Source organism: Xiphophorus couchianus, chromosome 8 (genome assembly GCF_001444195.1).
Source record: "Xiphophorus couchianus chromosome 8, X_couchianus-1.0, whole genome shotgun sequence".
Lineage (NCBI taxonomy): Eukaryota > Metazoa > Chordata > Actinopteri > Cyprinodontiformes > Poeciliidae > Xiphophorus > Xiphophorus couchianus.
In genome coordinates, this window is record NC_040235.1 from 27,804,606 (window position 1) to 27,820,903 (window position 16,298).

At 39.6% G+C, this 16,298-nt stretch overlaps 1 protein-coding gene across 2 annotated transcripts in view; it reads left to right on the forward strand.

The window, feature by feature from the left end:
• Positions 1–16,298, forward strand: part of gfra2b (GDNF family receptor alpha 2b) — a 116,294-nt gene that overhangs the window by 79,709 nt on the left and 20,287 nt on the right. For both annotated transcript variants that reach the window (XR_003596529.1, XM_028025523.1), the window contains exons 6-7: positions 13,325–13,434; positions 14,458–14,598. Coding sequence is in view for 1 of the 2 variants with exons in the window: in XM_028025523.1 (XP_027881324.1) it covers positions 13,325–13,434; positions 14,458–14,598 (251 nt within the window). In the remaining variant the exon portion in view is untranslated. The remainder of the gene's footprint in view (positions 1–13,324; positions 13,435–14,457; positions 14,599–16,298) is intronic.

Here is a 16,298-nt window from a genome sequence, read left to right on the forward strand (position 1 = left end):
TCTGGTTCTGCCTCTGACCTGGAGTTGTCACAGTCATGCTGCCTGCTAAAACTGAGCCATCTTTCAAGGGGATCAGAAAACAATGATGTTTATTCCCAAACTTTACACCAATGAAGTGAAGCGTCTCGGTCACTCATGTATGGTAGCGGCACAGAGGGGGAGATGGGTAGATAGATTGGAACCTCCTCTGCAGTGATGCTGCTCTGTTTCGTTGATGTGAGGAAAAAAAACAATGCTCTAGATCTTCTGCTCAGTTCCAACCGTCACTTATGGCAGTAAGATGTGGATCACAATTAAAAGAAAAAAAGTAGCTGATTTAGCTCTACTCTGTACAGTTCAGGTGGTTTTCCTAGCTGTTGTAGGTGGGATCTGTAAATATAGTCATATAGTTGAGCAGTCCCAAACTGAAAAGTAGTTTGACCTGACTGACACCAATGGAGGATGTGGAAGCCACATTGCTCAGTGTGCTATTATTCTTAAAGTTGTTGGGTTTGGAGTTCTGATGGAACCTGGATGCCATTCTGATCTGCAGGGATCTGTCTATTATCTGGACAGATACACAACAGGTATCTGATAAGCACAAAATGATTAATACCCAAACCTAATTTAGACTTTAAATTAATTTCCTTCAAACTTTTTATATTTAAATTAGGAACATTTATACAATTAATAAATATTATTTCCTTTTAATAATAATTTTATTTACATTTAAAAATGAAATTGCATATTGAAAAATATTCACACTATATTTGTAGTAATATTTCTTTTGAAATTTTTAAATGTTTATCTGCCTTTGCTTATTTTCTATCAGATGTAAAGTGCATCATTGCATCCAAAGTTGCTAATAAACTCTCTAAATAGGTTATTTAGGTTTCTAAATATACAGTATATTCCTGTGCAAATTTTGACATTTTTGTGTAAATTTATTTAGTTCTGCAATATTTAGCCGTGCTGGGCTCCTCAGGATGAACAGTATGTCATGAGGTGCGATGTGAGGTGGTGAGGCAGACGCTGTAGACCCAGGTAGAAATGAAAATGATGATTTTAATCTTGAGAATAAGCAAACAGAAATCCAAAAAGTCCAAAACCCCGGCAGCACTGCTGAGCCGAAAACAAATGGCTCAACACAGGTAGCAATGGAGCAAATGAATGGACTGACGCTACTGACTGAGGACATTCGACGAGGACCCGACGAGGAACAAGGAACACAGGTGGAGTTAAATACACAGAGGGTAATCAAGGAAACGAGACACACCAGGGAACAATCAAGGGGAAGACAGGATAACACGGAGACTCAGAGACACAAAAAACTCAAAATAAACGCACAGAAAAACACAGATCACGACACAGTAATTTTTCTGTTAGTTACAGCGGTACAGCTTTGTACAACTTTGTCAGAAAACCATCTCAGTCAGACAGGCAGTCCTGCCTGAGTCAGAAGCTGGAACAGCGAGCGCTGCAAGATGCTGTTCTGTTCATGAAGGTCATCAAGTCAATTCTACAGCAAAACATTTACACAGCATGATGCTGCCACTCCCTTACTTTACAGTTTGGAATGATGTTAGTTTTACCAACCTTCCCCTTCTTTTTTCCCAATATGAAAATGGTTTTTATGACTAAGCTTAAAAATTTTAGTTTCACCAGACTACTAGACATGTCTCCAGAAATGAGTCTTTTTTTGTGTGAATTTACAAATAGAATTCTGGCTTTTTATGCAGCTTTTGAAGTGATGACCTCTTCCTCACTGAGTGGCTTTTAGTCCATGTCAGTGCAGGACTTTATTTTCTTAACAGCTTCAGTGGCATCATCTACACCAGGGATTTTGCTTTTGTTCAAGGGTAGACCACATTCATCTCTGGGAGCCAGAACACATTTCCTTCCTGAACACTATGAGGTCAGGACATTCCCATGGTATTTGTTTAACTGCTTAAACAGATGAACACAGCACTATTAGACATCTGGAAATGACACCCAAGGAGAGTGGGTGAAAAACATCCAACCTCTAGACATAGTGTCCAAGCCTGATCCTGACTTATTAACTTTAACAGAGCCTGAAAGAAGGAAGATTTATGTTTTTAGACCATAATTTGAATAAATGGTGTAATATCTCCCATTTTTAGCTTTTATTTAAGCTCTGCTGTTGCTTTGTAGCTGGTGATGGGGGTGCAGATCATCAGGGATGTGTGATTTACAGGAGCTGAGCAGGGCAGAGCGGTGCAGCTTGTTACAGTCTAATGAACATCTGTACCTTACTTTCTTTCCTCAGCTGGATAAGCTGCCAACTCCTCTACTTAGACTAGAATAATTAGACTAACACAACCTTATATTGAGGATTCTTGTTGGGTTTCCTCTGTTCTGGATGTATTAAACGTTGCACAGAAGCCAGAGCCCAACCTGACCAACAAGCAAATTATTTTGACCCAGATGGGGATCTGACCTAAACTCTACCCAACGATGAACCCGACTTGTTATGGTCCCTGAAGCTCTTCTGCAGGGAATCGGTGGGCTTTTAAAAAGGTTTAAGGTGTGATAAATTAAAATTATCAAATTTAGAGGCCATTAAACATGTCAAATTGTGCAATGATGGATGGATGGATGGATGGATGGATGTTGCTCTTTAACTGATGATGTCATTGCAGTGATTGGATGATGCCTGCAGTGTGTTGACATGTTTGACCTTGTTTTCTCCTGAGCTGTGTGTGAGTTCACATCGGTCTGTTTGGCAATCAGCTCCACCAGTTTGACTCCATGTTGTCTTTAACTAACAGTCCCACAGTGCGCCTGCTAATTTGCAAATTTACATATTTGCATAGCTTATGAGCTGCTGGTTGCCGCTCTTACTCAGCATCAGGGTATTTTGCCCTTGCTCGCCCCTTTTCTTCTTCTCCTGCTCCGGTCACATGAACACTTTGCCTTCATCCTCATGTTAAAAATGTATCTGCTGCTCGTCATCGCTCCTGTGAACCAACAGGACACTTTCAGATGAGCACAGAGGAAATGAGACGAATCAGAGGATGTCTTTGTGTAAATTCCCCCTCCCACACACACGCATACACACACACCCTGAGAGAAAGTGAGCGGAGCTGCTGTGTTACCACCGTCCTCTGTGACCTACAGAAAAGAGGCTGCTATTTCCATCACGCCACCACCTCACCTCAGTGACCGTGTAATGGAGCGCTGCCGTCACTAGATTGGCTCCCTCGCCTTAAAACACACTCATCACCAGCTCCCCGCGCCGCCGCCATCAGCTTTGGAAAAGCAGTTTAGCTCAGCATGCCTCAGCGCGCGGGGCAGAGTGTTTGCATGCACAGCGGCGTTGTTAGAGCGACGTGCGTTGTTTGATGGAGGTCATAAGGAAGTCGATACATATAAATCCTTGCATTTGCCAGATGCGTCTTGATGGAAACTTCCAACAAGTCTATTAGATGTAAAGTTCTTCATCCGACCCTGCTGAAGGTCTGTGAGGGTCACCTCATACCCATTACAAAAACATTGTTCCTGGAGTGTGTGTGATGGCACAGGCTGCACACACGCTGTGCACACTAACCCTTTACATTTGTTCAGAGCACCACACACACACACACACACGCCCACACACCCCCACACACTGCAGGTTTTCACCGCTGCACTAAATGTCTGCACTTTGCTTTCAATTACACATTCTGGTGAATGTCAATGCATTAAAATGAACTACTGTCATAATTGAAGTTAAATATTTAAGTGGTTGAATAATGACAGGCATAAACACTGGTATGACTCCTTGGTCAGCAGTAATGTCTGTCCACTGATCCATGCTGGGTCTCTATGGTAACCAGCTGTCATGCTGGCAGATGATTGGCGGTTTGTAACTGCATCAGGTGTTAAATCAGACATTCAGCTCAGCTTCAGGGTATCTGACAGCAGATGGACAGCTTTGCATTCTGGGAGAAATGTGTTCGCTGACAGCTCTGCTGGTATCAGCTGAATTCACACACTCTGTCCTGGAAAAGGTAAACAATACAACCACAGCACTCTGGATTTTTTTATGGTGTACATGCATTTATTTTGTGTTTATAAATATTCCATCATGTTATAGTCATTTTTACACTTTTCTAATAGTTTCACCAGCATGTTATTGATCCCGATTTTTCCCAGTTTACCCAGTTTGCTCTGTCCTCCCAGTCGGCTTGATGCTGTTTTATCCTCTGCTGTTCAGCTGCCTGCACTTTTGGATTTCCATTTTAATAACTATTTCTGTCATTTTATCCTATGTGTATTAGTTCACCGTTACTCTCCAACTTCTTATTTTCCCCATCTGTAAGTTTTACAGAAATACTCATTGCTTTTGTTGACCTGCATGATCCTGATATCAGGATGTTTTAGACTACATGATTTCTTTTTGAACCTGGAAGAACCTGTTGGCTCCACCAGCTCCTTGCAAATCAGATCATTCCTATGCCCATCACTGACCTGCATGCATACTAAGTTTTTCTAAATTGGAACATTTCTTTTTGTCCAGGACTGATAAAGTCCACTATCTTCTCACATTTGATTCTGATTGTACAAAAGTGGAATTTCATTTTCACAGATTAAAAACCTCAAAGTTCTCCTTGGTTTGGTGTCACAGAAATATTTAAGGAGAGTTCTGCTTCAGTGTACAGGGAGACTCAAATAAATATTTGATGCAGTGTCACTGCATCTAAAATGTAAGTGCACTCAGAAAAAAGCAGCACATGCTGAGGCATTCAAGTGTTTAAATTAGAAGGGAAGGTGTCTCAGAGGTTGTATGTGGCAGGATTCTCAGACTCAGCCTGACTTCTGTTGTTCAGATCAGACAAGTGAATTTGACTTCTTCCTTCTCTGTGACTTGTGTACTTTAACTTTGAGTCAGGAATGTGTGGAGTGCTCCTCTTTTATCTGGAGGTAACCAACATCCCTGAGTCACACAAACAAGAAGTTCTGATTTACCAGCAGGTTGTTCAGGAGCCAATTCATTCCTTAATCATAAATTTGTTCCATTTTTGTGTTCATGAATATATTACCAGAGGTAGTGAATGTTTTTAATCTTTATCTGTAGGAATGGCAGGACCCTCCACTCTTCCATAAGTAGGTCAAAAATAATCTGGGCTACAATCAATGCATTTTGATGCTATTTTAGTCACATCGGTTAAGGATTATCATTTGTACTATTGCATCTCCAAAAAATTAGACTACTGTGTAAAAGTGCAATATTCCTTGTATATTTACACAAGAAATATTGCATAAAAGTTTCACTCAAAAAGTGAAACTGTCATTTCATAGAGATTAAAATATTTCAAGCTTTAATTTTTGTAATTTTAATGATTCCGGCTTACAGGAATAAAAGCCCCCAAATTTTGTCTCACCTAAGACCAATGGATGTTTTAAGTACAAGTGTCAGGAGATGTACACAGGTGAGTGCAATTGTTAGTAAAGGTCAGAGGTCGCTCTGGGGAGCGCAGTGCTCAGGCCAACAGTAACTGAAGGCTGTGTTGTTCCTCCATTTCTTACTGTCCCTTTAAAGATGACAGAGTCAACAAACAACCTTTTTCACAGTATTCTAATTTTGTGAGACACTGAATTTTGGGGTTTTATCATCTGTTGGCCACAATCATAAAAATTACCAGAATTACAGGAAAATAAAACTGTGATGATTCTAGGTAACATTTGACTTTCACTTTCTGAGATGACTGGGAAAATACTGTATATTGCACTTTTATGCAATATTAAACCTTTTTAGATGTACAGTACTTATATCTACTGATGTCATTCACAGTTGAACAGAATCAAATGTTTCAATGAAATTCCATAGGAAATGAATGCAGGTCATTTTTGACCAACTTAAGGATATATTAGTTATCAGTAATTTATGAAAACATGTAGAACACTGCAGGATGCTCACAAGGCTTCGACTTGGTTTGTAAACAAAAGACTTTCAGCAAAAACATATATATATATACATATATATATATATATGTGTATATATATATATGTATATATATATATGTATATCCCAGCTGTAAAAAATATTACACAGCTCTACTTCTGCAAATTAGATAAGCACAATTAGATAACTTTAAACATACTGTGATCATAATTACATCACTATTGTTGATGCCAAATGAATAATTGCAACATTTCAGCAGGCGTGTCATAAATGATAAATGACGCTACACACTGTTATTGTGGCTGTGTGTGTTCTGCAGTTCACAGTGTGTGTGTGAGCATCTGCGTTGTGTTTATCTCTGTTGTTGCAGGTGTGGAAGTTAAATCAGAGATCTCCTGCTTCCCACCGGGACTTATGAGTTTGGGTCAAATACAGAGAGGAGGAGGGCATTACAACGTTCACGCAAAAATACCAAACACAATTTAATTCATTTTATTTAAAGCATGTTTATTCATGCTGCTTCTAGAATAATGTATTACTACCATATTATGTATAGAATTTATTTACATCCATTTTAACTTTGATATATAAAACTAAATGCCCACAAAAGTACTTTTCTAGTGTTAGGCTTTTTTCCTTTTCTGTTTTTTTTATAGAATTCTTCAGTGATAAGAAGCTCTTATTATTAGGTAAATTCGTCTGTTTGGGGTGTTGGCAGGAAGAGAACATAGCTATTCATCTGGATCTTTAAAACAGGTCACCTTAATATCAAAGACGGATTATGTGTTTTTATTGATATTTTTTTCAGATGTGATATCTTCTTTCCTTTGTTGGACTGACAAGTGTTTTCAGCCAGCTGAGCAGATGTGCCCAGCAGCAGGGGGAACAGAACTGAGCCACTTCCTCTGGCATCTCACTAGAAGCATTTAAACAAATCTCTGCAGATTTATCAGTCTGATTTTTCCACCACAAATGTTGATGTGTGACAGACACATGACTGAAGGGAGAATATTTTAACCCCTCTACACACTCTTTGTGTTTGTGTCAGTGTGTGTGTTTGTCAAAACCGGACACAAAGTGCATCAGAGTGTGGTTCACATTTCCTTCTTCACATAAACCTCATCATTCTTCACAGTTGAGTCCACAACCTTCAGTGATGAGAACTTTAATATTCACATTGCCTCCATGGAATTTCATTTCAATAGTCATCGGTTTCCCTTACATCACATGCAACACGTTTCAGTGTTGCCTGAGCAACAGATATAATTTGTGAACACACTACCCAACAAGTCTGGTGCAACTAATATACAAATAATATGAAATGTTTGGAGAAGAACACCTGACTCTATTAGGGTCTATTCTGAGGTTCTATATTGATCCAGTGATCAATATTTAAAGCCTCTTTAAAGGCTCTTGCTTTAAAGGGGCAGTGTCATGTGTTTCCAGGCAAATTGTGCCATTTTTTTAGCACAATCAACTATGTTAACTTCAGTTGTTAAAAGAATTTCTATATCAAACTTGACTTAAAATAAATTTTACTTAATTTCTGTGATTTAACGCATTGAAATTGGGCCTCTGTCTCTTTAAAAACTCCTGCTCTTTCTATCACTCCGCCTTCAGGAAGTCATCACAACATGGCTGCTATACTAGCCCATGAACAATGTTTTTAACAATGTTGCAAGGAGAAGTAGGTCACACTCTTCCAGGAGTAGTTTGCTAATGGCTGCTGGCTAGTCTGAAGGAGCTGAGAGGGGGAGTCCCAGGGGAGGAGAAGTCTGGAAGCTGCAGCTCTGAAGAGGAGCTGAGTCTCAAAGGCCCGCAAGGTCCACCCTGGCATTCAGTGCAGCTGAACAATTGCCATGGAGGGATTTCTCAAAGGTCCATGAAAAAATTTTAAGCAACACTCAAAGTACGGTTTTGATAAGGGAATAAAATAACATGATGTATACAAAAAAGTATATTTTGTATAAGACTCTTTAATTAGGAGTCAGCTTCAGGACCAGTTGGTCTTCTATCAGTCCAAGTCTCTTCCATCTGCCTCAGTCTGAATGGGTCATCACTTCCTGTCTGGTATCTTTCACTCTGAGGTGGCAGGTTGGCTACCTGAAGGTCGTTCCAGTCTGGACTGGTCTGGTTTAAGCTTTAAGTTGTCAGAAGTGCAAAATTTTGGATTAGTGAAAATGTTGGAGACTTTGTGACTGGACCTGGCTTAATCTATCTAAATAAGCCCCGGAACAACTCCAAGACTGGCTCAGCAAGCGTTACAGCAGTCTTTGGATGGAGGCGGGGCAGACACACAAACACACACACTGCTCTGGTACAGCAGAGAGGGGACAGAGAAACAGAACGGATAGCGTCAGCTTGATCCTATGGGATGGGAGGGGAGGTCTTGGATGACTGTCAGTGTGGTGATGACAGGAGAAGACGGACTAGAGATGAGGCGGAGGCCACTCCACCTCCTGAAACGACTCCACAAAGAACATCCACGTTCTTAGTGAATGTCATGGATTTTCTCTCTAAATCTCTGCCACAGTGCAACGACTTCTGGGCCTTTGGTTCTCTCTTGTAGCTTTAATCTTGACTTATTTAAAAATGTTTATTTTTTTATGGATTCCATTCCAATGTCTCTTCAACTCTGGAATTTCTCTAAAAGGAAAAGCTTGACATCAGCAGACATGCTAGTTCCCTGGTTTAATTTTCTTACATTTATTAACAAAATGCTTCTCTAACCTACTGCAGCTGAGCTTGGCATTAGAGGAACAGACAGTTTGGGTGCCACCTCACCCAAACCTGTCACATGGAATTTTAATGGTAAAATGATAAATGGTCTGCACTTGTATAACACTTTATCAAGTCCAGAGAGCTCCAAAGTGTTTCAAACTACATCCAATCATTCACACACACATTCACATGCTGGTTAAACTACGTTGTAGCCACAGTGGTGAGGCTGCAGCAGCGCCACCCTCTGACAGAGACAAGCAAAGCGGGGATTGAAACTATCAACCCACTAGTTACAGGATGAAGCTCTGGGGCGACAGAGCCCCAAGAAGGTGGACAAACAAAAAAATATGAAGATGTAAATACTATGTTCATATGATTTTTCTGGGATATGTTTTTATTTGTTTTATTTTTTGCTACTCTGTCTTGTTGATTCTGATAAAGTCATCTTGCTTTTATCTTATTTTGTTCATTCTAAAAATAAAATTTTTAAGTAACTCTAAGTAGTTTTACTTTACCTCAGTAAAGCTGCTCTGTAACACTTTATTTGAAAGATGTGCATCAGTCTGGAAAATTTAATGTTTGTGACTGTTGTCATTCGGTAAATGATGATACTTTTAATGCACAAGTCTTATGCACAGCCCTTCAAATAAAGTACAACCAATAGCTCAAACACACACACGCACGCCCCCCCCCACACACACACACACCCCAACCAAATGACCTATATGTCTTCACTCAAGCCTGTCAGTCTATATCACTCTGCAGATCTGCAGCCTGTAGTGAACACTAAACTCTGCCATGTGTGTTTAAATGAGGAGCTCTGCCACATGTTGAACATCTGTTTGGTACCTCACACCTGTCCAACCTTCAACATCCCATGTCCTCTCTGGACAGGCTGGAATGCTCCTGAACTGATTCCACCAGGTCTTGTTTCAAACGCTGCCTTTTTTTATCTCATCCAATTTCAAAACGCAGAATCTGAAACGGAAGAAAGAAAACACAAGAAAAACTCAAGGCAGCAGAAAGGTACAGATGAAAGAGAAACAGACAAAAAGAGGACAGGCAGTAAATGAAACTGAGCATCTGCACAGTTATTGGCTGTGACGGTTTCTTGTGCATTAACATATGCATCATGTAGAGGATCCTGCAGGACACACATAATGGAAATGCAAATAATCTTCTGAAATACTGTTTGAATCAGCCCTTATTTCCTGAAGGATTTCGAGCTCAGGAGAGTTTTCTGTGCATCTGTTCCATAGCTTTATGTTTTGCTCAAGGACTTCACACAAAAATGAAGCAGATTTCAGCAGGCTGAGTTGTTTCTCTACATGCATCACATAGAGGGAAGCAATAAACATACAATGTAATCATGATGATACATTTCGACAAGTTTTGTTCTTGTCTCACATCCTGCTAAGGCTGTATTGAATCTTCCTTTTTAGGTAATTGTGAGGAATGTCAACTCTGCAGGAGTTTCCATACTGCTAACTTTTCCTTCTGTTGGTGGTTTGTTGGATAAATGGTTGTCTTCCAGGTTCGAGTTCTGATTCCCAGCCAATATGATAATAAGATGAAATGATGACTTAATCCAGGTTCAGATACACACCTGAATTTCCAAAGGACCCACATTTGTGCTCTCTCAACATTTTTCTCCACAAGACTTTGAGTCGTTTATACGAACAAAATTGTTGAAGGATCTAACAGGTGGTCACTACCCTAGCTAACTAAAACCAAATTTTTATCTACAAAGTGCCAAACCTCTGCTGTTGGCTAGTGAGAGAAAGACGCAGGGAGAAACATGAGAAAGGCAGCACCGGAAGATCTTTGAAATGACAATGAAGCTATTGCCACTGGCACTGGTAACAAATGTGAAATCACAGACCTGACACCAGACCGAAGACCACACCAGACACAGACGATGTCAACTACATTCCAGATCACACAGCCTGACCAGAGGTACAGGTCATTCATTGTTTCATTTATGAAGCTGAAGGTGACAGCAACAACACAAACACCAGCTCCTTCTGCCAACTCTGTCCTCTTCCTCTGTTTGGTCCTCCTCACCTTCATTACCTCTTGTGATTTCTACATTCCCATCGATTACTGGTTCAAATTGAAGAGGATTAATGATGTTTTGGCTGGATGGAGCTAGCACAATCGAACCTTGGATATGCCATTTACCCAGAATGCACTGCAGAGTAAACAACATGGCGATGCCTGTATGACAATAATTTATTTACATCCATAAAAACCAAACGGCCTATAGTATTTTTTGTATTGTTTTTACATCTAAAATAAATATTTCTCAAATAAAGTTTATTGTTTCCCTTTAAAGCCTAAGTGATGAGTAGATGTGGCCCTAGTCACCATGAAAATCTAATGAAAATAGAAAGCTTGGAAAAGATTATCACTTTTTTGTGTTGCATCTAACATTTGCTTAAGTAGAGTTTAATTTAAAGATAAACTTTAGTTTGAATTTATTTAACTTATTCTTGAATTGTGGTCAGGGAGGGGGGTCTGTGCACAAAATCAGTGCAAGAACCGCAAATGGCCCCCGGCCCTCACTTTGAACACCCTTGGTATAGACAATAAAACCATGAAGTGCTAAATGTTTTTATATCTTGAGGCCAATATAAGGGATTTTATGTAAACCTTAGAGGCTGGGACAGTTTATCAATATGAAGTAACTGTAATTAGTCGCCAGAAAGCAAATATTGAACAACCCTGAAGGGCTGCCTTTGTGTGTTTTAAACTTTATGCCCTTTTCTGCATGCCATCCAATGATGCTATTTTTAAATAAATCCCATCCTCATGTCTCACCAGCTCACACATAAAACCCAGAGTGAGAAACAAATGACTGCAGAGGTTTAATGTTGTATGTCCAACATATGGCGTCCCATCAGTTGAGCTTTGACTGCAGCTTATTTATGGAGATCATTTTGGTGATTTTTTCCCTCTACAACAATTTAATGTCACCCAGTAGATCAACACCAGCTGTTTGTTGTATATTTAGCTGCTAACTGAGGTCCAGCACTATTCTGAAGCCATTTTTATTGTTTATTTGAATATTAATCATTTACCCAAGTACTCCATCTGTTTATATTCTGTTAGTATGCAGACATACCCGTGACAGTTAAGGAAGTCTAATCATATAGTAACATCTAAGGATATGTTAAAAGACCTCATCTTTTGTTAGTTATTACCCTGTTATACTCCAACAATGTCACAAAACAACTACTTTCTAGTCAAAGTTAGACCTTCAGATAAGGGCAACGTTTAGAGTCAGATAAGAAACGATTCAAATGAAGCAGAATATCTTAGCAGGGTTTAGACATTATTCTTTTAGGTGGAGATGTCCTGATCCAGTTCAAATGTTTCTGATGTACCAGGTTGTAGTGCGAACCTCTCCAGGTTTCAGTTTTTTTATTTTTTTATGTCAGCTGGTTGTAATTCACCATCTGAGTTTTTCTACGTAGCTATGCAACTCATTACTGAAGATCTTATTGAACTATCCCTGATTAATTTATTGTATGACACTGAAATAATTATATCTTCTTGTATTGATCAAATTCAAAATGCTGCTGCCAGGGTTCTGACTAAAACCAGGAAGATAGAACATCACCCAGTTCTACAGTCCTTCACTGAGAGAATAGACTGTAAAATACTGTTAGTTTATCAATCACTGAACAGTTTAGCACCATAATACATTAAAGATCTGCTGATGTTTTATCAACCATCCAGAGCTGAGAGGTCTGGAAACAAACATGGAGAAGCAGCATTCAGCTTCTATACACCACAAATCTGGAACAAACTTCCAGAAACCAGCTGACAGCTGCCTTTAAATTTAGACTAAAAACCCACCTGTTCAGAGTTGCTTTATAACCAAAATAAATGAAACATTGACCAACAAACTTGATGATTTTGATGATGGCACTTGTCCAAATGTAATGCTTGTTTATTTCTTAATTGTTCACTGTATGGTGTTTTTTTATGACTTTTTAGTTTGTGTTTTTATGATGTAAAGCACTTTGAACTGCCTTGTTGCTGAAATGTGTTATACAAATAAACTTGATTGATTTATTTCAAAGGAAAAAAAAAACAAACAAAAAAAAAGATTCAATCTGTACTGCGAGGTTTTTGTTATAATATAATTACAATAAGGAACTTGCTTCAAAGATTCCTACTGTTTGATATGATTCAATACACTGATTTCAGAAACATTCATGTTTTATAGTATTCGTTTCTAATTTTAGCTAATACTGAATAAGTTTGAGACCTTCATTAACCCTGAATTAGCAGGTTTTATCTGATGATTGGGTTGAATCAGTTTGCTGGCACCATGGACTCGTGAAGAAACACTGCTGACTCAGGTTTTGTCTCAGTTACATAACTAACATTGACTGGCTCCATCAGCAGAAATGATAGATCTCTCAGAGGGGACTATGAATGCTATACACACAGCATTCATAGAAAACCACGAGTCAGATCAGGAGTTGAAGAAGAGGGAAAACTAATCATGGGAAGATGAGGCATATCTGCTTGTTCTGATCCACTATTTCTGAAGTCCACAGTCCACCTGCCATCTACCTGGACGTTTTAGCACTTCATGCTTCCTTCTGTTGACGGACCAAGGCCATATCAACCCCTCCCATTATCATTTCTCCATGTGCATTTCATTTGTAGGTTGAAGACTGATATATTTTTGTCTGGTTACTGTAGGTCTCGCCTTGCTGATTTCCACATGAACTGTCAGATGACATCTCACACCGTCACCAGCTGTCCCTATGACAACTACATTGGCTGCCTCATGTCCTATGTGGGCCTCATTGGTAAGGCTACTTCAGATTGCTGTTCTTCAGGGGATGAGACTGAAATGAGACTGAAGGCGTAGTCTTTGGGTGAATGGTTTCCTGCTGGGCGGGCCCATTTCTCTGAACGCCCCCTTCCCAAAGTAACAATACAGAAAACCACATAAAGCTGTAAACATGAAGATACCAACTTCACTGTCATTCACTACACATGATGAATAGCAACTACATGCAAACAAGTAATAGGAAACAAGTTTATGTTGTAATAGATGACTCATCTTTGCCGTGCTGAGCATTGAGTGATAGGCTATGTTCACACAGTAGGTATTGATCCCCAATTCTGTTGAGGTGTGTAGTCAGAATCATGAGCAACACAGACTTTCATAACTCTAATTTTTTTTCAGTCATTGTTTATTTCCAGATTTACCATGTCTGGCTTAAATGCGAATTAACTGCAACATGGCTTTTGGGTACATGTCTGATTTAGTTCCACATATGGAAGTGGCTCAAATTGTGGTTTTTTAGAGGGTGACTATATCAGAATTGGGCAAATCAGTCTGTTGTGAAAAAGTTGCATTTGGGCAGGAAATCTGAATTGGACTGCATCATGAATGTAGCCTTATTGTCCAGATCATAGGCCACCAGCGCAACAGCAGACCAGCTCTTCTATCTGACTGTTCCATGCCTGAACCAATCAGTCAGGAAATTGAACTTTATTGAATCAGGAGGATGTTTGACAGATCGATTTAGCTTTTACAAAAACTTCAGCATTCTTGAGGTAAATATGAATAATGCTGCAATTTCTGATTACTATTTTTGCCATCATTCCTGTTCCCCAGCTGGCTATTATCAGCCTAATTCCTCAACCTTTTCTTGATCCTTTAATGTAGTTTTCACAGACATATTGGAAGTGATTCATTTGTTCTCTGTGAATGATCAGGTGATATTATTCCTAATTTGTTAAAATCCTCTTCAATTTTCTTCCTGGATAATCTTCATCTCAGTTATCATCCCCCTTCCTTCCGGTGTTCTGTCGAAACACAGGCTCAGACGTAACACCGAACTATAGCGACAACAGCCCCACCAACATCACCATCAGCCTGTGGTGCACCTGCAGGGGCACAGGTCATCAGGAGCAGGACTGCGACGCCTTCCATCGGGACTTCACCCACAACACCTGCCTCAGTAAGTCTGTTGCTGGGTATAAATCAAAACTACACAGAAAAAATGCAGCACAAAGTCATTAAACAAAAAGTGAAAACATGTTTATAGAGAAGTCAGGATTACAGTTGGACAGTTCCTGTACTTAGCAGCTAATGAACATATTCTTTACACAGAAGAGATGCTACAAAGTCATTAAACAAAGAGTGAAAACATTTTTAGAAGTCAGGATTACAGTTGGACAGTTCCTGTATTTAGCAGCTAATGAACATATTCTTTACACAGAAGAGATGCTGAGAATACAGCTGGCTACCTATAATTCACATTCCTTTTGTAGCTCTAATTAGGGTTGTAACAATCATTCGATTGATTCGAGTACCTTGATTATTAAAATTCCTTTTGGAAAATTTATCTGCCTTGAAACTTCGTTAAGTTATGTTTTATTATTTAGCGCACCGTGTTCCGCCAGGGTCATTATTTGTATTGTGCAGCGCTCTCACTTCCACCTATAAGTTGTTGACAAAAGCTAAGTGTTCGCAGCAGAAGGTCAAATTTTCAAGTTCGGTCTTAGAGGATTTTATTGATTGATGATAATGTCCAGTTTAATATCCCAGCTGCCCAGGGGCCGGCGTTCAGAGCGAAGGGCGGGGAAGAGCGCTGCAAATATATTTATACAGGTGAGCAGATAGACTGAACAATGCAGGGGCCAGGCTGTAGTTGAAAATAAATTTCATATCATGCCGGTTCAATAAATGGGTGGCCGAGCGCATCATGGCGGTACATAGCTGGTAGATGTGTTTCTGTGTGTGACAAACGAAGGTGTCAAATCCTGTCGCTAACATAAACACAAAAGCTATAAATGTCTGGGCAAGATGAGAGTTCATCTATTAAATTGACTGAAGATGAATATATAAATTATAAGCTAGACAAGGGTATTTCTGAGCATGCCTTTTTATTATTAAGCTGAATATAATTTTAGATTTTTGTATAACTTTTCTTCAGGTTAACATAGAAAGTGAGCTATTATTGCTACAGGTTAATTTTGTAACCTACGGAAAAGTAATTTTTAGGAAAGCTCAAATATGAAAAATTGGACTGATGTTGAGCAGCTCTGTCTGTCCAGCTCCTCAAGCTCCATCACAACATCAGGGGTTTTATCATCCAGTCCTGTCATGGTGACGATCATAACACAGCTGTTTAACTTGCGGGAGGCAATGGACACCCAAACCTCATCTAGCTTATTGGTGATGGATCTGGCGTTGTTGATGAAATGACTGGGCAGAGCCAGTCTGTGTGGTTTACCCCATTTCTGTTTGCTGTAACTCCTCAATCTACTGAGTCGCAGAGGGGTGATGGTAAAAACCTCCTCGGACAAGTTTTGCTTCATTGACTGTGGATATTTCAACATTAATCTAGTCCATATTAGTTCTAAAGACTCCACTCAATTCCTAAGACATTGTTCAGTTCTGTTTGAGGCTGATATATCAGGACACAGAGCAAATAATGGAGAAGAAAGGTCAGATCAGGTGGAGGAAGAAAACCAGAACTGAGAGAATGTGTTCAAGATCCCAAGACACTTTCTCTAAATATCAGTAACCTAGCTGCAGCATGACCTCTGGGCCCTACATCAAACACCAAGTGAACACACTGAGCAGCCACGCTAACGGGCTGGACGAACACGGATCTCTGAAATGCTGAAGTGTTTCTCACAGAACGGGTATAAA